The sequence below is a fragment of the Mustelus asterias genome, chromosome 19 (genome assembly GCF_964213995.1).
Source record: "Mustelus asterias chromosome 19, sMusAst1.hap1.1, whole genome shotgun sequence".
In the NCBI taxonomy this organism is placed as follows: domain Eukaryota; kingdom Metazoa; phylum Chordata; class Chondrichthyes; order Carcharhiniformes; family Triakidae; genus Mustelus; species Mustelus asterias.
The window spans coordinates 42,615,621-42,632,690 of record NC_135819.1 but is presented as its reverse complement, the minus strand read 5'-3'; the positions used below and the strand labels follow the sequence as shown (position 1 = coordinate 42,632,690).

General features: G+C 41.0%; 1 protein-coding gene across 6 annotated transcripts in view; it reads left to right on the top strand.

Moving 5' to 3' along the window:
* The window catches only part of LOC144507909 (ATP-binding cassette sub-family D member 2-like), a 98,974-nt gene that overhangs the window by 26,864 nt on the left and 55,040 nt on the right, over positions 1-17,070 (top strand). For all 6 annotated transcript variants that reach the window (XR_013500163.1, XR_013500162.1, XR_013500164.1 and 3 more), the window contains 2 exons: positions 6,381-6,549; positions 8,351-8,445. Coding sequence is in view for 3 of the 6 variants with exons in the window: in XM_078235394.1 (XP_078091520.1) it covers positions 6,381-6,549; positions 8,351-8,445 (264 nt within the window). In the remaining 3 variants the exon portion in view is untranslated. The remainder of the gene's footprint in view (positions 1-6,380; positions 6,550-8,350; positions 8,446-17,070) is intronic.

Genomic DNA, 17,070 nt, shown 5'->3' with positions numbered 1-17,070 from the left:
CCACAAACTCTGGTCATGTTGTGACCAGAACTGCACGCAATACTCCAAATGCAGCCTAACCAAGCTTTTATATAGCTAAAATAGACCTTTAATTCCAGATTTTTTTTTATTGAATTCAAATCACACCAAGAACAGCTTCTTTCCTGCTGCCATCAGACTTTTGAGTGGAACTACCATATATTAAGTTGATCTTTCTCTACACCTTAGCTATGACTGTAACACATTCTGCACCCTCTCCTTCTCTATGAACGGTATGCTTTGTCTGTATAGCGCGCAAGAAACAATACTTTTCACTGTATGTTAATACATGTGTCAATAAATCAAATCAAAACAGAAGCATTCAAAAGAAACTTTAAAAAAAAATATTCCCTGGATTCTTTTCCTGGGTGTTGCATGTAGCAGTATCCGGGAGATTCCAGGTCCATCCTGAACGGTCGTTAATCTGACCTCCACCCTGCTTGGCAAGGTGACCATCATCGCTCCGACCCACCCGTCCGATTTTTAGCCTCAGTCCCACCTTTACCTCTGCCTTTTTCCATCTCCCGCGCTGTTCCAATAAAACCGGAACAACCGAGCCAAACTTATCCCTACCATTAAACAGCCAGCAGAATACTTTCCAAGTTACTGGATTTCCTTGATTTTTCGTGTTATCATGTTTTTCCAGACACTCGTTGTCACATTTTGTTTGGTCAGACATCTGCAACCTGTAGCTTCAGAGCTACATGTGGCGATATAACATTTCATTTGCAGCTCCCAAGCTTTTCCGGTTGGATGGCAGTAACAAAACAAAGCCCTTAAAAAATTTAGACTGGAAAAGTAAGGGCTGAATTTTTATTGTAAGGTTAAAAAGCTAACCATTATGAGGCACTTTCTGGTTTCAAATAATTATTTTAACGAAAAACATCATTGTGCTCTGAAACTGTTGGCGTGGTTTGGCTACACCATCTTTACAGATGACGCTTTTGGTTCGAGCAACAGGTTTACGATCCCTACCATTATTGTTTTGGATATAGCTGTGATAAATTATTCTAAATGTGCTATTGGAAGCTTTTTTTAATCACCAGAATCAACCACTGAAAAACTGTCTTAATTCTTTGCATGTTGTTAAAGTTTGTTTTAAAGATGACATTGTTGGCAAAATTATAGTTTAAAAAAAAGTAAAATAAGGGTTAATTCAGAGTGAGATTTATCTATTTTTTTTTGCTATTGATGCCTAAATTCATTATATGCATTTATTATATTTGCAAATTATGTCTTTTTACCAGAAATACTTGGTAATTTGCCAATTATTTCACCAGATTAAAGTCCACCAGGTTTACTTGGTGTCATGAGCTTTCATTTGAATGATGAGGATCAGCGCTCCGAAAGCTCGTGATGCCAAATAAACCTGTTGGACTTTACCTGGTGTTGTGAGACTTCTTACTGCGCCCACCCGAGTCCAACGCTGGCATCTCCACATCTTGCCAATTATTTTGTTTAGAAATCTGAGTTTCTTCTTGCAGCTACCAATTGTTTTTATCTTGGGCTTTTTTTTAAAAGGTTCTACGGGGGTAAAAGGGTTGCTGACCTCTGTAACTGATTGCGACTGTGCTTTATTATAGTCATGATGTGGAGATGCCGGCGTTGGACTGGGGTAAACACAGTAAGAAGTTTAACAACACCAGGTTAAAGTCCAACAGGTTTATTTGGTAGCAAAAGCCACACAAGCTTTCGGAGCTCTAAGCCCCTTCTTCAGGTGAGTGGGAATTCTGTTCACAAACAGAGCATATAAAGACACAAACTCAATTTACATGAATAATGGTTGGAATGCGAATACTTATAACTAATCAAGTCTTTAAGAAACAAAACAATGTGAGTGGAGAGAGCATCAAGACAGGCTAAAAAGATGTGTATTGCCTCCAGACAAGACAGCCAGTGAAACTCTGCAGGCCTTGGCAACTGTGGGGGTTACAAATAGTGTGACATGAACCCAATATCCCGGTTGAGGCCGTCCTCGTGTGTGCGGAACTTGGCTATCAGTTTCTGCTCAGCGACTCTGCGCTGTCGTGTGTCGCGAAGGCCGCCTTGGAGAACGCTTACCTGAATATCAGAGGCCGAATGCCCGTGGTCACGGGCATTCGGCCTCTGATATTCGGGTAAGCGTTCTCCAAGGCGGACTTCGCGACTCACGACAGCGCAGAGTCGCTGAGCAGAAACTGATAGCCAAGTTCCGCACACACGAGGACGGCCTCAACCGGAATATTGGGTTCATGTCACACTATTTGTAACCCCCACAGTTGCCTAGACCTGCAGAGTTTCACTGGCTGTCTTGTCTGGAGACAATACATATCTTTTTGGCCTGTCTTGATGCTCTCTCCATTCACATTGTTTTGTTTCTTAAAGACTTGATTAGTTGTAAGTATTCGCATTCCAACCATTATTCATGTAAATTGAGTTTGTGCCTTTATATGCTCTGTGAACAGAATTCCCACTCACCTGAAGAAGGGGCTTAGAGCTCCGAAAGCTTGTGTGGCTTTTGCTACCAAATAAACCTGTTTGACTTTAACCTGGTGTTGTTAAACTTCTTACTTTATTATAGTGGCAGGAACATTGTCATTCCCAATAAACTGGCCTGTACAAACTGACAAAAGCATACTGAGAGATCACCAGATTCTGGGAAGCCTTGTACAACTTCGCCCACTCCCGTAGTTCTGCAATGAAAAGGCAAAAAAGACCAACATTTTTAAAAAGCATGAGAAAGTTCTCTCGAACAAAGCTCCGATTTAATCACAAATCCATAAATGCTGCTTTTGCAGTTAACCCACAACATAGCTTTCATAATTGGAAAGGTCTGCCTCTCGCAGTAACTTGTATGGCTCATCATCACATGCTTCAATCGTTTATCCCAGGGACAAATACCTACTGTTCAGAAACATCTAACCAAAATCTTTTCCTGTGGATTTTCTGTACATGACTCCCCCCAGATCCCACCGTTGCTATGCATCTTAAATAGCCTTGATGTGGAGATGTCGGCGTTGGACTGGGGTGAACACGGTAAGAGTTTTAACAACACCAGGTTAAAGTCCAACAGGTTTATTTGGTAGCAAATACCATTAGCTTTCAGAGCGCTGCTCCTTCGTCAGATGGAGTGGAAATGTGCTCTCAAACAGGGCACAGAGACACAAAATCAAGTTACAGAATACTGATTAGAATGCGAATCTCTACAACCAGCCAGATCTTAAAGATACAGACAATGTGGGTGGAGGGAGCATTAAGCACAGGTTAAAGAGATGTGTATTGTCTCCAGACAGGACAGCCTGCAAGTCCAGGAGGCAAGCTGTGGGGGTTACTGATAATGTGACATAAATCGGATTTGACATAAATTAGATTTATGTCACATTATCAGTAACCCCCACAGCTTGCCTCCTGGACTTGCAGGCTGTCCTGTCTGGCGACAATACACATCTCTTTAACCTGTGCTTAATGCTCCCTCCACTCACATTGTCTGTATCTTTAAGATCTGGCTGGTTGTAGGGATTCGCATTCTAATCAGTATTCTGTAACTTGATTTTTGTGTCTCTGTGCCCTGTTTGAGAGCAGATTTCCACTCCATCTGACGAAGGAGCAGCGCTCCGAAAGCTAATGGTATTTGCGACCAAATGAACCTGTTGGACTTTAACCTGGTGTTGTTAAAACTCTTACAGTCTTAAATAGCCTGTCAGACTACATCGTATCTAATCCGTTCATAATTTAAAACAGATTTTATCATATTTCCTCTGAGCTTATGTTTCTTTCAAAATTAGCCTTCAATCCTTGAGCTATTTTCTGACCTACAAGAGAGCTAAGATTGGGTAAATTTTGGTCACGCATCTTTGTTATGCATGAGTTAAATGAGTTATTAGGCGGTTGCGAAGCTTATTGGTGTATCATTTATCATCTGTGCCAAAATATAGTTTTTGTTGCAAAACTCATCATGTATTAGATGGGTTTTGCAACCAGTATGCTGCGTTTGAGTCTAATTATTTTTATCTTTAGCATAGCCCACCTTCTCGAGTCATGTTTTATTTTGATGCTTCCAGAGAGTATCAGATGCACCTAACTTATTTATGGCTTTAGGTCCAGGCAAGAAGGTGATTATACCTCTGGGAAACACGCTCATGTTTTTTAAAGGCACACTATGTTATAACAGTCTGTAATTAGAACAAATTATTGTAAATCAGATTTTAGTATTTATTGTGTGATATTTACCTGGATGCTCACCATAAATTGTGAATAGCAGTTCCCTGTCTAAAGTCTTGTGGATCATTGTGTTCCTCAGTGTTGTATTTACACAGCACTGTAAGACATTTGACATCATTACGTGTACTATTTAAATGCTTGTTGCTCTGTGACTACTGGCTTGGGGTGGTGAAAAGTACTCCTCAAAATTATTTCAAGGAGTAAAATTTACTCTTCCTCGAATAAGATAATATTCATATTTTGGAAAAAGTTTACAATTTCTGTCCGGTTCAAACTCGGTCTCTGCCAGACATTAAAATTGGTAATTGCTTGATAGCACAGGACTTGAGTTTTGCTGAAAGAGACATGCTGTTGAAGCTTTTTGTCTTGCACTCATCAGGACAGATGCAAGAATGCCAAATTTCAAAGGGAGCAACAATTTACACAGAATGTGAATGATTGGCGAGTTGACTTACGAACCAATCAGTAGCCTTTTCTTGTGTAGTTGCAATACATTCGCATATACTTGGGCATTTGTTTGACAAAAAAATTGCAGTGGCACAAGCATCAGTGAGAAAGACTAACTTCAAGATGTTTGTGTATTTTGTTATGTTTGTAGCATTTCAAAACTTTCATTTATAACATCATTTGGGTTCAAAAACACTATTTGCTTGATATGTTATTTCACATTTAGTCTTTTGTAAAAGTTATGTCATAATGATGGAATTAATCATTCTACAACCATTTGTGTTTAAAACATAGCTATGCTTGTTATCTTATAACACCACAAGTTGTTTCAATAGAAAAATACTTGCAAGTGTGAAGACTGATATTTAGTTGAATTAATGCCAATGTCCTTGAGGTGTAACTTATTTTCACTCGTCCAATGAAAGAACTGCCTTATGCCTAAAACTATATAAGCAGTGAAGCTGGGAATATTACCTTTAGATATCTATCAATGTCCTGAATTTCTTCTGCACATTTTTTTGGTATTACTAACACATTGGCTAATTGTTTGTGTAATAATACTATGACACCATGGCAATAATATGTTTGCAAACATTTTTTTTGAGTAGCTGATAATTTACTTTTATGCTTGTGTTTAAAAAAACAAAAAATCATTAATGGATAAATTATTGCTCACAGGGATAATGCAATTAACTTAGTCTTAATAATCCATATTTATTTTAAAAGGACCAACTAAATCTTATGAGTCAAGTCTCAAAAAACTTAGTCATAGTTCCCAAGCTGAAACAGTAAATGTTATGTATACATTGCCCAAACCTTCCTGTCTTTGTATCATTGGCGATGGAATGTACATTGGAAGATGTGCGTCAGATGCCAGTGGAAGTCCTGACGTGCGGACATCTGTAGGAATTTCCCAGAAAGTTTACATTTCCAACGTGCTGTGTCCCTGCTGTCCAGGACCTTCCATGAATGTCTCCGACCCTGAGCTCAGGATGGAAGCTTAGGCTGGATGCATGGGACTGAACTGTATACTGGTCCTGGAAATGTTAGACGGTTTAAAACCTGGTCTTAAAAGCTGTGTAACTCTACAATTCCCTGAACCCAACTACCTGCTCACCCACCTCAGCCATTCATTCACTCGTCCATCCACTTACTCGTTCACACAATTACTTATTCACTCATAAACTGGATCTTTAAAAGCTTACCTGAATATGCCCCCTTGCACAGAAGTAGCTGTCATGTCCTCTGCTTCCCCCTACTTCAATGCGCTCATTGGGCTTGCCCTTGATACGCTCTGCTGCCTATTTCTAATCAGAAGATCCCAGAAGAAATAAGCAGTATTATTGGGTTACCAATCCTGATGAGACGATCTAGGCCCATGACTCACTGCATTTCCCTGCAGGCAACTCAGCTCACAGAAAAATGCATGTATAAATTTAGTTAAAATGTTATTAGTACATGGGAGAAAAGTCATTTGTGTGGCTTTATCTTGAAGTATTATTTTATGTGTACTTTTCAATATCATGGAGCGACCAGCCTGCAGGAATCGATGCAAGTCTGTGCAACATTGCCAGATGTGGCAGTACACAGACAAATTTCTTCCCCTGTGGATCCAGAAACAAAGAAAACTCTTCATTAAATCATGCACTGTATTTAAAATTGTCCAAATGAGAAAGTGACTGTGTTGATTCTTTTCTCTTATTTTAATTTGGTAGATCACTGAATTGGCAGGCTACACAGCTCGAGTGCACAACTTATTTTCTGTTTTTGACGAAGTTCAGAGGGGAATATATAAGAGATCTATGATCAATCAGGAAATTGAAACTGACTGCAACAAAGTGATTAAACATGGATTACACATTGAAGGTCATTTGGAACAAAAAGGTAATAAGTGGCCATAGTGTTCAAACAAAATATTAGGTTTCAGATCTGTGTTAGGAATTTAAAATCTGTGAATATTTTAATTCAAATATGTAAGAATTAAATTGCTAATCTGAATATATTTTCCCACTAGTGTTACCAGTAATTTGCTTTTGAACGATGACCTTGAATTTTAGCTTTAATGCCTCTCATACATGTCTGAGATATTCCACATAATTCCTGTGCTAGCCTCAGTAAACTGATCACTGCAATTGCTGGCATGATGTCTGGAGAATGAATCAAAGTCTCAGCAGCACACATCACTAACACCCCATTCCTCCCATGCTTCCTCCCCCTTCCCCCTTGCAATTAGAGATGTGCAAGAGTACATGATATTGAGGCTGCACATGTGTCTGGCCAGAGACTGTGGAATGTGTCCTTCGGCATGTTTCCTCCCTGTTGCCAGTTCTCTTCTATCTGCTTGACAAAGGTCAGGAAATTGGGGGTGGGGGGAGGTGCAGGTGGTGGAGGATATTGGATTGACAGAGGGGACCTCTTAATGGCATTGCTTCCCATCAACATCACTCTTTCACCACCACCCTCTCCAACCCTTCTGCCTTTGGTGTCAACCCTGAGAATAAGTTCCTTCTCAATTCATTCATTACTTCACCTTCAAAACCCAACTGGCCAGCCATTCTTCAGGAGATTTCTGCAGCTGCTGAACTGCTCAGCCATGCCCTCACCACCTTTGGTGCCCTCGCCCCCATTAAAATCATTGCTCTCTCTAACCTTCGCCATTTCTCCTGAGACCCCTCCTCATCTTTGCTCCTTTATGTTCAGGGGATGCAAACTTGAATGGAATGAAAAACAACTGGGTTAGCCATTTATTTGCCAGATCTGACTGAATTTGGAAGTGGATGTCTTGAAAGTTAAAGTTTTAATTTTGTCTTTGAAATGTGAACTCACCAATGCCCTTGACCTCCTCCCCATATAATATCACATGCACAGTAAATGCAAAACCGCTTTTCCCTTAGCATTCATTTGCAATGCAAATTCCTATTTGCGATGGCCATATGCAAAAGTTCATGGCAAGATGTCCATCTTTGAACCAGCGAATATCATTTAACAGACAAATGTGAAGAAGTACAATATGGAGGAAAAAAAAGAAGAACCTGTAATTATTCGCTTAAAATTCAATTTTCAGTGGAAGAGGAACAGTGCAATTTCTAATTACAAACTGACCTTTAAAAATGGGGGGGGGGGGGCATTGAAAGCTGGCATATCAAGGCAAATTAGATATTGAATTTTAAATATTGAAGAATTTCGTACAAAAGCTTAGAAATTATGAGGAACCTCTCGATGGCTTTGGTTAGATGGCAGTTGTAATCCTATGCAGTTCTGGATACCACATCATGTATATGTTTATCAGTTAATGAAAAAGATAGAATGGGATTCACAAGAGTGATATGAGGGATTAAAGCAAAGCTGTGGTGGGAAGTTTTCTAAAAACATATCCATCAAAGAGATGGAGGTAAAAGAAAATTGTAGTGACATGTGCTAAATTATTCAAATGTTTAAGAAACTGAAAGATTATTTAATTGGTTGATAAATTGGTTAAAAAAAAGGAGACATGGTTAGCACTGAAAGAACAAAGGGGGTGATTAGTAGGAATTTTTCAAACAAGGAATGATATGGATATGAAATACTTCACTGCAAGGGGTATTGAAGCCAAGTCCAGCACGGTTAATGAGATACAAGCATAATGGTCTGAATGGTTTTCTGAATTATTTTGAACAATTCTTTCATTATTTATTTTACCTGTCAGGGCAAGTTATTGACGTCGATGTGGGAATTGTGTGTGAAAATGTCCCAATTATTACCCCAAGTGGAGAGGTTGTTGTTTCCAGCTTAAACTTCAAGGTAAGATTAAGGATTAAAATAGAGCATTTTTAATGTACTGTTGATTAGACAATACTACTGCATTATTGTGCATTTGAGCAATGTGTGTTGTATCATTTTAAGCATACACCACCAGCTACGTTCTTGTATGTACAAACAATGAGAATGAGAAGTTAATTAACTGTTGCAACTTTATTTCACACTCTTGGTACTCTTGCTATCAATGTGAAAGCTATATGAATTAAATGATTCTTGGAAAGGCATTGATAATGTACATATAGACAGACTTTCTCTCATGGTTTTAATCTGACAGACCAGTTGAAAATTTGGAAGATATACCTGGTCTCTCAGATGGAACAGTTGTTTTCTGAAAGGTTTATGACAGCACGACAGTGAGAAAAGAAGTAGCTGTTGAGATAGTGGAGGCATTGGTTGTGATCTTTCAAATTCCCTAGATTCTACAACGGTCCCAGTTGTTTAGGAGGAAGCAAATGAAATGTTCAAGAAGGCAGGGAGAGAGAAAGGAAAAACAGGGAACAACAGGCTAGTTAACCTAAAAGCACCCATCAGGAAAATACTGGAATTGGGCACTTTGAATATCATTAGAAGGTGAGATTGAAGCAGCATGGTTTAAGAATCATAGAATCATAGAAACCCTGCAGTGCAGAAAGAGGCCTTTCGGCCCTTCGAGTCTGCACCGACCACAATCCCACCCAGGCCCTACCCCCACATATTTACCCGCTAATCCCTCTAGCCTACGCATCTCAGGACTCTAAGGGGCAATTTTTAACCTGGCCAATCAACCTAACCTGCACGTCTTTGGACTGTGGGAGGAAACCGGAGCACCCGGAGGAAACTCACGCAGACACGAGGAGAATGTGCAAACTCCACGCAGACAGTGACCCGAGCTGGGAATCTAACCCTGGAGCTGTGAAGCAGCAGTGCTAACCACTGTGCCACCGTGAAAAGGAAATCATGTGTTATTCAGTACAGTTTTTGAGGATATAACAAAGTAGATAAAGGGAAATGTGGATGTAATATATGGATTTCCAAAAGGCGTAAAAATTATTATACTAGGTGAGGGCTCAAGGGGCTTTCAGTAACATGTTAACATGTACAGAGGATTAATTAATAGGTAGGAAGTGGAGAGGCGTGGCAAACTGGTTATTTTCGATGTGACAAGCTGTAACCAGTCGATTACCACCAGGATCTTTGCTGTGGCCTCCGCTATTTATAGTCTATATTAATGACATAAGACGAATTGACAGAGAATGATGTACCCAGTTTGCTGACAAAGTAATGCTGGTGGGACAGTAAGCTATGAAAAGGACACAGAGGCTTCAAAGTGATATACTGGGATTAGGCATGTGATAAACAAAGCAGCAGATGGAATACAGTGTTGGGAAAATATGAGGTTCTTCACTTGGTTGGGAAGAATAGAACAGCAGAACATTTCTTAAATGGTGGGAACCTTTTTAATGTTCATTGAGATTGATCTTTCTGTGCATCCTAGTTAAGACTGTAACATTACATTCTGCACTCGCGTTTCCTTTTCTATGAACGATAAGCTTTGTATAGCACATAAGAAACAATACTTTTCACTGTATGCTAATACACGTGACAATAATAAATCGAATCAAAATTGAAGAGAAAATTAGCATATATTTACAGGAAGCATTAAGAAAAGCAAGTGGCATGTTGGTCTTCATTACAAGGGGCCTGGAGTAGAAGTTTAAGCAAGTTCTGCTATCAATTGTGCAGGGTTTGCTGAGACTACACATGGCATAACCTGCACAGTTTTGATCTTCTCATCGAAGGAAGGATGTACTTATTTCGGAGCTGCTACAGTGAAGGTTCGTTATGTTGATTTCTGGGATGAGAGGGTTGCACTGTGATGAACGGTTGAGTAGATTGGGTCGATACATTTTGGAGTTTGGAAGACAGAAAGGTGATCTCGTTGAACCTTAAAAGATTCAGAGAAGGCTTGACAGGGTGGATGCTGATAGGTTGTTTGACTTGCCTGGAGGATCTAGAACCAGGAGGCATAGTTTCAAGATAAGGGATTGATAATTTTAGACTGAAATAGGGAGAGACTTCTTAAAGTTAAATTTTATTTATTAGTCACAAGTAGATTTACATTAATATTGCAATGAAGTTACTGTGAAAATCCCCTAGTCGCCATACTGCAGCACCTGTTCAGGTACACTGAGGGAGAATTTTGCATGGCCAATCCACCTAACCACATTTTTCGGATTGTGGGAAGAAACTGGAGCACCCAGAGGAAACCCACGCAGACATGGGAAGAATGTGCAAACTCCACACTGACCCAAGCCAGGAATCGAACCCAGGTCCCTGGTTCTGTGAGGCAGCAGTGATAACCCCTGTGCCAACCCTCTTCTGAGTGTTGTGAGCTTTGGAATTCTCTGTCCCAGGAGATTCTGGATGCTTCATTTTGACTTTAGCCAAGGCTGCAATGAAAAGATTTTTGGTCTCTCAGGAAATCAAGGTCATGGGGGTCAGGCAAGAATTAGGAATTGAGCTGCGGGATCAACCATAATGTTATTGAATGGCAAAGCTGCCCAATAGCCTAATTTGTTCCTATTTCTTATGTTCTTGTGGCATCTTATCTCTCCAGTTGGATAATGTTAAAGCTATTTCAATTTTCCACTGGACTGTATGATGCAGGGTTCGACCAGTATATTGCATATATATCATGGGGGTTGGGGGGGGGGGGGGGGGTGTACGGTGTATGGGGAGTTGGTTAGGTCAGTTAGCTGGACAGCTGGTTTGTGATGCACAGTGACGCCAATAGCGTGTGTTTAACTTCTGTACCAGCTGAGCTTATTCATGAAGGCCTGCCTTCTCAGTCTTACCTCTCGCTTGAGATGTGGTGATGCTCAGGTTAAATCACCACCAGTCAGCTCTCCCCTCAATGCGGGGAGCAAACTGTGGTCTTCTGGGACTATGATGACTTTATAATATATATATTATCCTCTATCTGCTGTCAGGTTCCACATAGAATCATAGAAACCCTACAGTGCAGAAAGAGGCCATTTGGTCCATCGAGTCTGCACCGACCACAATCCCACCCAGACCCTACCCCCATATCCCTACATATTTACCCACTAATCCCTCTAACCTACGCATCTCAGGACACTAAGAGGCAATTTTAGCATGGCCAATCAACCTAACCCGCACATCTTTGGACTGTGGGAGGAAACCGGAGCACCCGGAGAAACCCCACGCAGACACGAGGAGAATGTGCAAACTCCACACAGACAGTGACCCAAGCCGGGAATCGAACCCAGGTCATGATTGCAGATTCTACATTAGAATTACATAGTTGAATTGGATTGCTCAGTGATCTCTGCAAAACATTGTCCACTGTTCAAAGACATGGAGGATCATTAAGAATCTATACATGGGCTTCCAATTTCTAGTCTTCAGAATCACTTGTCTGGAAGATTCATAATAAATTTGATACTGTAATCTTTGACTCTAGCAGAAGAGAATACTGACCCTGGACCCATGATTGTGTAACTACTCACAATGTTAATAACCTGATTAGAGGACTCATTGATGTGGTTAGTGCTCCAATTAGTTCAGAAACAAACGCAAAATTAGACAATGTGTGTTTGGACAGGCAATATATCATCATCAGATTAAACTGCAAATCAGGAACACATGCTGACATTTCCATTGTTGATATCAGATTATGTTTTGACACAGGAGAATGGATGAAATGTGATATTCCAATGAAGCGTGATGTTATACGCACACTGAATTTATAATTTATACTGTAGATCTCATCTTCAACAAACTAGTTATCCAGAAGTAAATTCAATGGCTATTTTTCAGAATAAGTGGCTTGAGAGATCTTGTTGAAACACTTGGCTGCAAAGATTATCATTCACATTTTAATAATTTATTCATGTGAAGTGAGCACTGCTGGCAAGACCAGAATTTATTGCCTATCTCTTAATTGCCTTTGAAAAGTTAGTGGTAAACTGCTTTCTTAAACTACCTCACCCTGTGTAGTGAAGGTAGTCCCATGGGATGTTAGAAACTTTCCAACCTTTTGACCTTGCGTTGATGTAGGAATGTCAATATGTTTCCAGGTAGGGATGGTGCGTGACTTTGGAGAGAAACTTGGAGGTGGTGGTGCTTCCATGCACTTTTGGCCTTTGTCCTTCTAAGCCAGGGCTTCCCAAGCTATGGGTCTTGATCTCCAATAGGATTGTGAAATTAAATCTTGGGGTCATAAACTGCTAGGGCTGCTGTGGAACTCTGTTGGTGGGCTTGTCCTGATGGGCTGCTGTCAGAGGCTGCTGCAAAAAAAGTCTGTGAACAGGTAGGTATTTGGGCTTTTTGGTAGCAATCCTGCCTTTTCACCAATTCCGCCATCTCAATCGTCAATGCCAAACCAATACAAATCCATATTCTGGGTATCAAAATAGGTCATAGAGGTTTACAGCATGGGAACAGGCCCTTCGGCTCAACTTGTCCATGCCACCCTTTTGTTTTTAAACCCCTAAGCTAATCCCAATTGCCTGCATTTGGCCCATATCTCTCTATACCCATGTAACTGTCTAAATGCTTTTTAAAAGACAAAATTGTACCTGCCTCTACTACTACCTCTGGCAGCTTGTTCCAGATGCTCACCACCCTCTGTGTGAAAAAATTGCCCCTCTAGACACTTCTGTATCTCTCCCCTCTCACTTTAAACCTATGCCCTCCAGCTTTAGATTCCTCTACCTTTGGGAAAAGAGATTGACTATCTTGCTGATCAATGCCCCTCATTATTTTATAGACCTCTGTAAGATCACCCCTCAGCCTTCTATGCTCCAGAGAAAAAAGTCCCAGTCTATCCAGCCTCTCCTTCTAACTCAACCCATCAAGTCCCGGTAGCATCTTAATAAATCTTTTCTGTACTCTTTCTAGTTTAATAATATCCTTTCTATAATAGGGTGACCAGAACTGTACACAGTATTCCAAGTGTGGCCTTACCAATGTCTTGTACAAGTTCAACAAGATGTCCCAACTCCTGTATTCAATGTTCTGACCAATGAAACCAAGCATGCTCAATGCCTTCTTCACCACACTGTCCACCTGTGACTCCGGTGCAGCAAGCTTGATACATTTTCTGTCATTGCAACAGCCAACAATTGTACAAATCTAAATTTGGGAGTTATACATAGACTTCTTTAAATGGTCCCTATTTTGAGCTGTACTACTTTTTGGAGAGGAGGAAAAATATCACATGAAAATTTTCCAGTGTGTATAACTAAAACACTCTTGTGATGACTATTAAGGTAAGGGAAAGAAATTGTGGGCCCTGGTGCTTCTCCTGTTTCCAGACTCCTTATTCCTTCACCAGAGCCCCCCTCTCCCATCCGCGCCACTTTAACTCTCCACCTCAATCATTGAGAATCAAAGAATCCCTACAGTGCAGAAGGAGGCCTTTCAGCCCATCGAGCTTGCACCGACAACAATCCCACCCAGGCCCTATCCCCATAACCCCACATATTTACCCTGCTAATCCCCCTGACACCAGTGCAGTATAGCATGGCCAATCCACCTAACCCGCACATCTTTGGACTATGGGAGGACACCGGAGCATCCAGAGGAAACCCACGCAGACACGGGGAGAATATGTATACTCCACACGGACAGTGACCCAAGGCCAGAATTGAACCCAAGTCCCTGGCACTGCGGCAGCAGTGTTAACCACTGTGCCACCATGTCGCCCAAATATGCGTGATATATTTTACCCGTTTCAAGATTCACCAATCAATTCACCAACCAATCACAGAAAGATCTGAGTAAAATGATGACACCTATAGTTGGCATCTTGTTGCAAGTATCATCCAATATATATGAAGTATGGGCCATTAATATTGAAAGCAGCAATGACATATTGTAGTGTTAGTTTGTGTACATCTATAGGTGATCCCACCATAACTAGTAAACAAACCAGGAAGTACAAATTTTACTTTAACAGCATTGTGCTATATTAATTTAACTGTAAACTATCCCATTTTTACACCGTGCAGGGAATAACATTGATTTTGGTGACGGCCTTAGTCCTCAATAAAGTAAAGTTTATTTATTAGTCACGAGTAAGGCTTACAGTAACACTGCTATGAAGTTACTGTGAAATTCCCCTAGTTGCCACACTCTGGTGCCTGTTCGGGTCAATGCACCTAACCAGCACGTTTTTCAGAATGTGGGAGGAAACCGGAGCACCCGGGGGAAACCCACACAGACATGGGGAGAATGTGCAAACTCCACACAGACAGTGACTCAAGCTGGGGATCGAACCCGGATCCCTGGCGCTGTGAAGCAGCAGTGCTAACCACTGTGCTACCGTGCCGTCCCATTAACATGTTCTGCATATTGCACCAAATGGGCACTGTGACAAATTTATATCTGGGGGAAAAATTCAATACATGCAACTCGGATGAACTGCACAAGATCTTTTCTATTCTGTAAAAGTAGAAGGCTTTCTCCTGCTTGGGTGCATGATATTCAATATAATTGGATTCTATTTTGTCAGTAATCTCACTGGGTGAAAAGATCAAAGGACTCCTGAGCAATGTAATGCAATGATTGAGCATCATCAGTCTTCACTGAGAAGCAATGGAGCCCTCAGGTGTCTCTGTGCAATACAACTTTTAAGAGGCCAGTGCACCAAGACTGAATGGTTCAAAAATGTGTTTTCTTGCTCAGCAAGCCTGAAAGCACTGCTGATTGATGCTTCTTGCTACAATATATTTTCACCATCGAGTATGCAACACCACTTTCTCACACTATCTTAATACCTCAAAAAAAACTCAAAAATCACCAAGAATGAGTGGAATAATAAATGAGTAAACAAAGGAACAAGATAGAAGTCAATGGAAAATAATCCTGTGAATTGTGTGCAGTGTAAAACAGGTTCACTGTGAGCCCATTACATACTTCTGCCCTGGCAATCTCATCCGACAAATCCTGCTCATATTTAACTCTCGTTAACAACAAAATGCACAGAACTCCAGTCATGATTCCACCCTCTCTTTACAAGGTAATTATGGGTGACAAAGGCCATCCAGCTTAGTTCATCTTCTCCATCCCACGATGACATACAAACATATGTATTGTGAGCAGACATAGGCTGTTTGGTACCATTTTAGTAACATTATCTACATTATACTAGTGGTCATAACTCAGAGGTTCTTATTTGGCTGTTAAGTGATTTGGGATATCATGAAAGATGCTGTATAAATGTGGTTCTTTCTTTCATTACACCTGAATGCAAAAGACAATGACTATAACAATGGTGAAATTGGAGGCACTGAGCAATCAACTGATGTTGGAAAAATGCTGCAAAGAAGTCACTGCATTTACAGAACAGTTCAACTCTGTAGCCCCCACCCCCTTCTAAACTCCCCCAACACATACGTAAACCTCTCCCCACAACCCTCACCCCACTCTGACCTCCTTCCCCCAACACTGCTAACCCCACTCCAACCTCCCCACTAATACCCCTGTAACCTTCCCCAACCCGTATTTAGATCTCCCCTTCAATCTTTCTTGAACCTCCCCTCTAACCTTCCTCTCCTTCCATCCTTGCCCACAAACACCACATCTGTTCAACTCTAAAATTGCAGAGGTTTCACTTACTATTTAATCAAGCAAGAGGAGTTGCTGCCCTTCGGGGCAACTTCAGTATTCTGGCGAACGTTTAAAAAAAATCAGACCCACAAAGCTGCCCAAAGATCGGAAGCAGCGGTGCAGCAACTCAGTGAAATTTTCACTGACGGACCAACATTAGAAAGATTGAAACTTTCTGGTTCTGATTTTTTTAAGCCAGTTGCAACATTGGTTGCTCTGTGTGGACAACGAGAAATTCAATTTAAAACTGCTATGTCTTTAGGGAGTTGGTGTGTGTGGCATGGCTTTTTTAAGAGGACGGTCACATAGTCACCCCGTGACACTATCGGGTCCTCCATAGACAGTCGGCAATTAGGGATTTGAAGCCTATAACATGCACACCTTAAAAAAAAAGGTTTGCTGTTTCTATTAAAACCTTCATGGGCCACCTAAATGGAATCGGTCTCCGCACCCCTCGGGCTCGGGCAGCATAACAAGTAAGCTGGAGATGTGGTGGGATCACAAAAGAAAGAATGACAGTATTTTTTTTAAAAATGGCTTGAAACCTGGACGTTGGGTAGAATCCGCGACAAAGTCAAGGGTGCCAGTCAGGGGCAAAGGCGCATCAAGAAAAAAAAATCATGACTTCTTACCCGAGGACAAAGCATGTAAGCCCCAGGCGATACAATCTGTGCACATGGTTGGGGAAGCTACGGAGCTTGCACACAACAAGTGAGGAGAACAATAGTCCGGGAACTAATCACTATATGATGCCTAAATCTCCTGCGCTGTGGAAATCCGGTTAAATACTCCAATTATCAATTTAACTGAACGAAAGAGAAGCCACCGAGAGGGGTACTGCATAGCTCCCCTCAACCCCCGAGGAAAATGGCGAGTCATTTTGGCGCCATAAGCTCTTCCAATGAGGAACTCGAATGTTGGAGCTCCTATGCAGAAAGGTTCCATTATTATGTACAGGCAAATAAAATTCCACCACAACTCATGGTCCCAACC